General features: G+C 39.3%; 1 protein-coding gene across 2 annotated transcripts in view; it reads left to right on the forward strand.

Annotated features, from left to right (window-relative positions):
* The first annotated feature begins 6,737 nt into the window (after positions 1-6,737).
* The window catches only part of tspan5a (tetraspanin 5a), a 21,426-nt gene continuing 19,465 nt past the window's right edge, over positions 6,738-8,698 (forward strand). For both annotated transcript variants that reach the window (XM_084042780.1, XM_084042779.1), the window contains exon 1: positions 6,738-7,102. In XM_084042780.1, coding sequence (XP_083898906.1) covers positions 7,019-7,102 — 84 coding nt within the window. In that variant the 5' untranslated portion in view covers positions 6,738-7,018. The remainder of the gene's footprint in view (positions 7,103-8,698) is intronic.

The raw sequence follows: 8,698 nt of genomic DNA on the forward strand, positions 1-8,698 counted from the left end.
CACAATGACATAAAAACGTTAGGTTTTTTTAAACAAGAAGTTTAAAGAGTTTAACTGACTTCACTCTCTCATTTCTTACTGTGTGTGTGTGTGTGTGTGTGTGTGTGTGTGTGTGTGTGTGTGTGTGTGTGTGTGTGTGTGTGTGTGCGTGCGTGCGTGCGTGCGTGCGTGCGTGCGTGCGTGCGTGCGTGTGTGTGTCTCCTCCAGACATAAGTCGGTACAAGCGAGTTGGAGTCGGTGTTGGATTGCTTTGTGCTGTTCTAGCTCTCCTCAACGTTGTTCTCCTCCATCACTGTAAGACAAGTTTAGTCTTGTATTATATATTTCTTACAATGTTTTAGATATCTATGATGAACCAAAACTATATTTTTCAATACACTGGCACATGATACCTCATAAAATATAATAACTTATTGGAAAAGTGGACCTCCCAATTTTCACTACAGATCAGTCCAGCAAAGTGGACAATCTGTGTCTTGTAACTGTGTTACAAGACAAGAACAACAACCAGACTGGAGAGATTGACCAACAACTAGTGACCAGTTGCAAACAATTAGAGAAGAGGCATGGTCAGTGAGACATCACTGTTTTTCTTAATTGTTATATCATATTGTTCATCATTTGTCATTAATTTGAACAAATGAAAGAACAGTGGTTAATATCATATTACTGTTTTGTTGCTAGAAACACCCGGATGGCTGAAATTTGGCAGAGGTTGTTATTACATCTCTACTGAGACGAAAAACTGGGAGGAGAGCAGACAGTGGTGTAGAGACAACCAATCAGACCTCATTGTCATAAACAGCCAAGAAGAACAGGTATGGTGTGTGTGTGTGTGTGTGTGTGTGTGTGTGTGTGTGTGTGTGTGTGTGTGTGTGTGTGTGTGTGCGCGTGCGTGCGTGCGTGCGTGCGTGTGTGTGCGTGTGTGTGCGTGGGTGCGCTTGTGTGCACACGCATCCGTGCATGTGTGTGCATTAGTCCACTATTTTGAGACACACATCTGTTCAGTAACCAGCAGTTTTTTCTGTCCAGGACTTTGTTGAACGTGTCAACAAGAGAGTGCATCTGGGTTTGACTGACAGAGGCAGAGAAGGATCTTTCCAGTGGGTAGACGGAACGCCACTGACCACACCAACGTAAGACTGATCATCTTCATTTTACCTTCATTCTAATAAATGATATTACATGTTATTATAGAGTACAAAACTACTACACTCTCACTAATTATGCAAGCCTAGTACCGCCAGAGGAAACGTTGTCATTGAACGTTTTCTCTGGCGACCAGGCTCAATTATGTCTGTTGTCTATTTAACTATCTAGTTAACCTTAAACTATTCAGAACAGTGGTTTCCAAACAGTGTGTCGAGACACACTGGTATTTCGTGAGACATACCATGTCTGAAAATGAACTGATTCAGAACCCTAAAAGTTGGTTTGGAACTGGAACCAAAAATACTTCCTTACTTATTACTTGACTTTTTTCTTGCTCTGAACTGGGAACCAAAGTGGGCGTGTCACTATCCTACAGGTTAGAAGATGCAGATGTGATATAAACAATGGCAAAAGCAAGCGCAAAATCATCATAAAAAAGAAAAGAAAAGGGAAACTGATCATTTCTCAATACTGAAATAACAATTTTAAATGTGGTGTCCCTATTTTGTGCAAGACACTAGTGCTTATTTATTTACTTAAATATTTTAATTTTTCTCACACATTTTTAAAGGTGGCAAAACTAGCCAATCTACAAGCTTACAACACGCTGTGATGAGCTGGTAGATTGACACATTTTGCTATGAATACTGGTGTGCTTTGGACACAAAACATTTGAAAACCACTGAATATAACATTAGCATAAAATGAAGGAGTGAAAACCATCCATCCTTGTAAAAGTATTGTACTAATTACATGTTCCTACTTCTCCAGGTACTGGCAGCCTTGTGAGCCTCATCGTGAACATGAACGCAGGGACCCTGAAAAAGGCCATTTCCTTAATGCAGAAGAAGACTGTGTTGAATATTATGATGGGTCTCATTCTTCCTCTTCTAGCAGAGGATGGAACGATGTAACCTGTTCTAGCCATTACACCTACTGGATCTGTGAAAGAGTTGTGTGCTGAAACCATCATGTTCACAATGTATCAGTTAGCTGGTGTGTTGGTACAGCTACATGATGGCTGTGTTTATATGTGGTAGTTTGTGTGTTTGCTTTGGTTTGTCTGCCTTGCAGTTCTACCCAATATGCACTGTAGACATTATATTACAATTTATATTCATATTTTCATTATTTAGTTAAAGGAGAGCCTAATATTAATCTAACCCATTCAATGTTAATGTTTAATGATTTATTATGCATCTATTTCACAATTTTCAGGAGTTTTTTCCCTCTTTTTTTTAATCAATAACCACTTAAGCCCTATATTTTATTGATAGATTATTCAACAACAAACAAATAGATCTGCAAGCCCACTCATACCTTTGAATGAGTGGTCGGGGGAGGGGGGGGGGGTCGAAAACATGATTTTTTTTAAGAAAAAAAGAAAAATAAAGTAGAGTAAAGTGTGATTCCAGTGTGAAAGTGGTTCAGAATGTTCGCTATGAGGAGATCTTTATTATTCTTGTTTGATTCCCTTGAATCAGTTTTTCTCATCGTTTTAATACAACACTTAGCTGCATGTTTTATATGAAGTGTGATATACAAATACAACATATTATGATGATGGTGATGATGATGCTGATGATGATTAGTATGTCTATAATGCATTAAAACACATTAAGGACATTATAATGCACATACAGTGTGTTTTAATCATGCATGACAGCGTATAACAATGTTTATAAAGTATTATAAGTGATAGAAATGAGGCAGATTGAACATACATGCTATTCTCATGTAGATTTCTATAAAATGTTTTCTATGAAAACATACATCCACATAGTTACTGTATCGTTAGCCTCATAGCATAATTGTCTAAGTCATTCTTTGGCCAAATTGACATTTCTGCCTAACTCTACTCTCCTAACACTGCTGCATCATTGTGCCTTATTGCCTATATCCTCACCTGAATGCACCTCAGAATGCTTGTTACATTCCAAAAATGACTTAGGCAACTATGCTATGAGGCTAACTTATTTGACTTAGGCAGAAATTATTTTGAACCAAGCATTCAACATAGGCAATAAGGCAGGATGAATCATCAGTAGAGTTAGGCAGATATAAATAAAGGCAGATAAACATGACTTAGGCAAAATGAGTGTGTTGACTTTGGCACTTTTTGAAGTCAAAGTCAAAAAGTTATTTTTTTTCGTTGCCTGAAGACCTTCAAAATATGACTTAAACAATTATGCTATGAGGCTAACGGTATGTCATATTTTAAGTTTTACTCTCTCATCAGAGACCTTATTAGCAATTATGGAAACTAGATGTGAGGGCCGCGTGCCCTCACATCTAGGCCCGATCCGAGGTTGGTCCAGACAGTCTGACACCATCATCATCCACTTTTAGCTCCTTTTTAGGAGTCTCCTCTCTTCCAAGTCCTTGTGATTGTGAAGTGGTGCACTGCTGGAGAGATTTGGGTGGACTGGAAATGTCCCGCTTGTCAGGACCCTCAGGTTTTAGCTTCTTTGAGTGTGTCCTGTAATAGTGTTCTCTCTCTGGATCATAATTTCGGGCATCGGTGCCTTCTGGACTTCTCCCCAAACTGCCACAATCCTCTGCATTGAAGTGTCTTCTCTTGGCTTTTTGTTTAATGGTACTTTCCATCCTTACTTCCCCTGCTTTTGAGCAGTTGACCAAATATTTAAAATGATAAGGTAAATCTGAAACCTTGCTCACGTTTAATTATGAAGGATGGCGGCCTTTTGCCGGTCTAGTTATAGCTCTGCATACACTTCATGCGAAATCAATCAGTCAAGCTGAGAGTCTGATTGGCAACAGTCTGTGGCAGGTTTCGGGGCAAATGGAGTTGTCGTGTGTTGAGCTGATGGACATATTTTAAAATATGATGGACATATTTTAAAAACAAATAAATAAATAATAATACAAAATAATTCAAATAGTTCGGTGTAAACAATATTGTCAGTTGTTCCCTCATCATTACCCTCAATGTAAACTTCGACAGTGCTGGCTCTCTTTCCCCTTGAGAAGGCTGTGTAGTAGAGTTGGCCATGAGCGAACACAGGCTGAGGTAAGTAGATGCCAACTCTGTCATTCTCTTGGCCTTGACCTTTATTGATGGTAACGGAGAAAGCTAACCTGACAGGGAACTGGCGTCTGCAAAATGTGAAGGGAAGCTCATCACTTCTGTCATGGTGAGGGATCGTTGGGAGGAAGATTCTTTCACCCTTGTTTGTCCCTACTGCAATCTCACACTCAATTGACTTTGTCCATCATCTGTACCACCACCATTCTGGTGCCATTCCTGAGAGTGCGTTCGGCACCTGCTTGCAGGTTTCTAAGCAGCATGACTGCGGTTCCTAGTGTCAGAATATGGTCAGGGAGTCCAGAGGGCGTCAGTGAATTTAGGAATTCCACAGGCACAGAGTTCTTGTGGTTCTCCTCCTTAATTCAGTCAGCTGAATAGTACGGGTGCAATACGTTAGTCCGACAGCGCATTCCTCCGACAGCGCAGTGCTCCGACATTAAACAGTAAACCCGAACCAAACCCGCACCCTAACCCTAACCGCACGCGGATGCCACATAGTCGGAGAAAAGGTCTGTCGGATTAACGCATGCCTCCCGAATAGTACACTCTGTCTTCTCCAGGGAACTCAGCCATGCACCTGTTTTTTTTTTCTTTTCTCGATATCCCGGATATCGTTGTTCAGCGCATGTATATACATGTGTATATGAAACATGTCACACTTAAACTCAAAGGACACCCTAAGAGTGCTTTTCAGTGTGCGTAGATTCTGTTCTTACCTAAGAACAGATCACAGCTAAGAAAACATTGGAGTGTACCAAAATATTATAAAAAACTTCTTAAGTGGGTCTAAGAAGACATTTCCTCTTAAGAACAGTTGCTGCATGAGGCCATTGTTTACCATCCTACATTTAAACTGATGCTAGGTTCATTGTTTACCATCCTATAGTTCCAATGTCCAGGTTATATGTGCAGGCACTACACTGTCTCTTCTGCATTCTAGAGTGACTACCTTGCTTACTGTAAGTCGCTCTGGATAAGAGCGTCGGCTAAATACTTAAATTGTAAAAAGCATTTTGTGGTTAGACTATTACCACAGCTTTAATGGATGTCACCACTATAACAACATTAATGGTTGTTACCACAGTTAACAGCCCAAGGCCTATATTGTTGTTAAATCCAAGAGCATTAATGGTTGGTACCACATGAAACTTTCAGCTGCTGCATTCATCATTTTTGACAAAATGTGTGTCATGCACAGAATGGGAATATGGTTGAGCGAAGTGGTGTAAAGTAACTGTTAGTACTCAAGTAGCTTCCTGTACTTAAGTGCAATTTTGAGGTGTTTTTTACTTTACTGGAGTATTTCCAATTTGCAGTACTTTTACTTCTACTCCACTACATCTCAGAGGCAAATATTGTACTTTTACTCCACTACAATTATTTGAAAACTTTAGTTACTAGTTACTTTGTAGATTTTGATTATTATTACAAAACATACATTAACCACTTCAGCCTTATCGGCCATTTGAAAATTGCAGATCTACAAGCTCACAATGCGTCGCATTGTGAGCTTGTAGATCTGCTATTTTCAAACGATTTTTATACATTTCCTACATTAAAACTTGTGAAATGGGACATTCTGCATAATGAGTGCTTTTACTTTTGGTACTTTAAGTACTTTTTGATACCAATACTTTTGTACTTTTACTGAAATAAATGTTGAAATATAAATATATAATATTATTCATAAAAATGTTCATGGTTTTATTCTCATTTTTAACGCAATGGTTTTATTACTATGCACAGAATGACCGGAAGTGCCCTAACTGTTCCATAAATCCAATTGGTCGAGGTCCAAGTCACTCAACCCGAGTTCTGGCCAATCCGTGACAGTTTAGCATCAAGTCCCGTTACGTCACAGCCTTGTCGTCATCCCGCCCCCGTGCTTGCAATCTTGCAGGGAGACGACCAGTGTTGCCATGTCTGCTTATTAAAGCGACTTTTGGCTTGTTTTTTCTGTAAAGTGAAGTCGCTTGTAAGTTATTGGCAGTGGTGGAAAAAATACTCACATTTTTTACTTAAGTAAACGTATCAATACTGCAATGTAGAAATACTCTGTTACAAGTAAAAGTACAAAAAAAAAAAAAAAGTAAAACATCTTTTGACAATTAGCTGATCTACACGCTCACAATGCATCGTTGTGAGCTTGTAGATCTGCTATTTTCAAAAGATGTGTATACATTTTATACATTTGAAAACTTGTGAAATGGGACATTCTGCATAATGAGTAGCCTACTTTTACTTTTGGTACTTTAAGTAGGCCTACATTTTGATGCCAATACTTTTGTACTTTTACTGCAGATGAGTGAGGCTGGGACCGAGGCTACTTTTACTTAGGAAAATTCTGAATACCGGACTTGTACTTGTAAAACAGAGTGTTTCTTACATTGCAGTATCGATACTTTTACTCAAGTACAAAATGTGAGTAGCCTACTTCTTCCACCACCACTGGTTTTCATAGACCTGGTTGCTTATTTCTCTCGCAGAATCTGGCAACATTGAAGACGACGCAGCAGTGAGTGTGTGTGTGGGATTATTTCATGGTTTTGGACTCACAGATCGTGCTCGTATTGCTCGTGCGCGCCTCTCAAACAAACACGATGCGGTCGCAATTCATCCGAGCGACGACCTGCACCTTATCATCATTGTGCAGGGAAATAAACGGATGAATGGTACAACCTGAGCCTGTTTCTTTTATATAATAAAAGCCCACCATCGCCACAAAGCCGTGGCCGTGACGTCACCGTGACCGTTATTTTTTTTTTTTATTGTATAGGGAAAAATAACGGCCCTGCCGACCGTTATGATCCAACAACCATGTCTGGGAATAATTACTACAAGGGTCATGAGGTCAGCTGTTGCATTAAATACTTCATCTTCGGATTCAACATTCTGTTCTGGGTAAGTAGGTCAATATATATTCTCCTATGTCAGTGCATTCTTTTTTTTATTTATTCATTTTTTATTGACAAAATATCAACATTTACTATTACAAATAACAGGGACACAATTACAATACTGGAAAAAAAATGTAATGCAAAATAAATAATCTAATAAAATAAGCTTGAGGTTTTAGACTTTATAGGCAAATATACACAGATTGTAGTGGTCAATATGGTGGGGTGACGTTGTTATTATCATTAGGCCCCAAATCCACCAACCACAAACGCTATTAATTAGATTTCCTGAATCTATTATAATCTTGGATTCGTTTTTCTAAAAAGTTCAAAAATAGCAGATGTGCAAGCTCGCAGCCCCACACAGAGTCGCTGTGAGCTTGTACATCTGCTATTTTTTGAGAACCACTGTTCTAAACCACTGTTCTGAATCCTAACAGCTTTTTGAAAAACGTATGTTGCTATATATATATATATATATATATAGGCCTAATAGCTGTGATGCTGCGTTCATCATTTATGTGTTTTCTATTTTATTTTGGCTTTTTTAAGTGATGCCCAAGCCTTATATTATTCTGTGGGTGGTGATGGGATCATTGTAGCCTACTAGCCTCTAATCGGCTTTCTTCTTGTTGCTACACTAATGACAACCCAAAGCTTAGCTATGGTATAATGCAAACCGCACACATTCACATCACAACACCAGCACATGACAACATATACAGTAAGAGGGCTTTATAGGCCTTTGATCAAAATTAGAACGGTTGCCATTAAATACATAAAAATAATCATACAACAAAGACTAAGAGTCCATATGGCCCTCTAGCAGGCCCTAGAGGCCGTGCTGCTTCTTACACCCAACCAACCAGGCCAAAGCGGTTTGAATCATCATTAACCACATGATGATAGTGTACCCTATTCTGGGGGCCAACATTCAGCTGAAATAGCTGATCTGCAAGCTCACAACACGGCGCATTGCGACGCTTTGTGAGCTTGCAGATACAAAGTGAAACAGGAAACAAGTGGACTTTTTGGGCTGAGGACGGTGCTAGAAGAAAGGTACTGGGGTCACTTATTAAATCGTCGCTGTCGGGCAGAATCCTCTTATCTCCATCTTTTCACTTTTTGTGTCTTTCTGTAAATTAACGTCCTGCTTGATCATACTACAGAGTCACACAAAAGCATCAAAAGTAGCAGATCTACAAGCTCAAAACGTGGCGCCAAACAACGTGTTTTGAGCTTGTCAATCTGCTACTTTTGCTGTTCTTTCATTTTAATCTTGAAAAGTAACGGTTTTGGACGGTTTCCACCTGACAGAGACTGAATAGTTAGTGTTCCGGGGAGCATCAATGCAATTGCCATGTTTTATAGCAATCTATCAATCCATACCTATTATATTCTGAGATATTTTGAGTGTGTGCAAGTGGACATTATGGGCTGACGGTGGCGCTATAGAGGTTTACCATGGGTAGCATCCATGGTCAGATAACATGATAGTATGATACCATGGTAACATCCCTGTGACAGAGCTGTGATACCATGAAACTGACATAATCAGTATCATGGTCAGTATCATGTTAGTATCATGGTCAGTATCGTG

Source organism: Gymnoscopelus microlampas (assembly GCF_963454915.1).
Source record: "Gymnoscopelus microlampas genome assembly, chromosome: 19".
Lineage (NCBI taxonomy): Eukaryota > Metazoa > Chordata > Actinopteri > Myctophiformes > Myctophidae > Gymnoscopelus > Gymnoscopelus microlampas.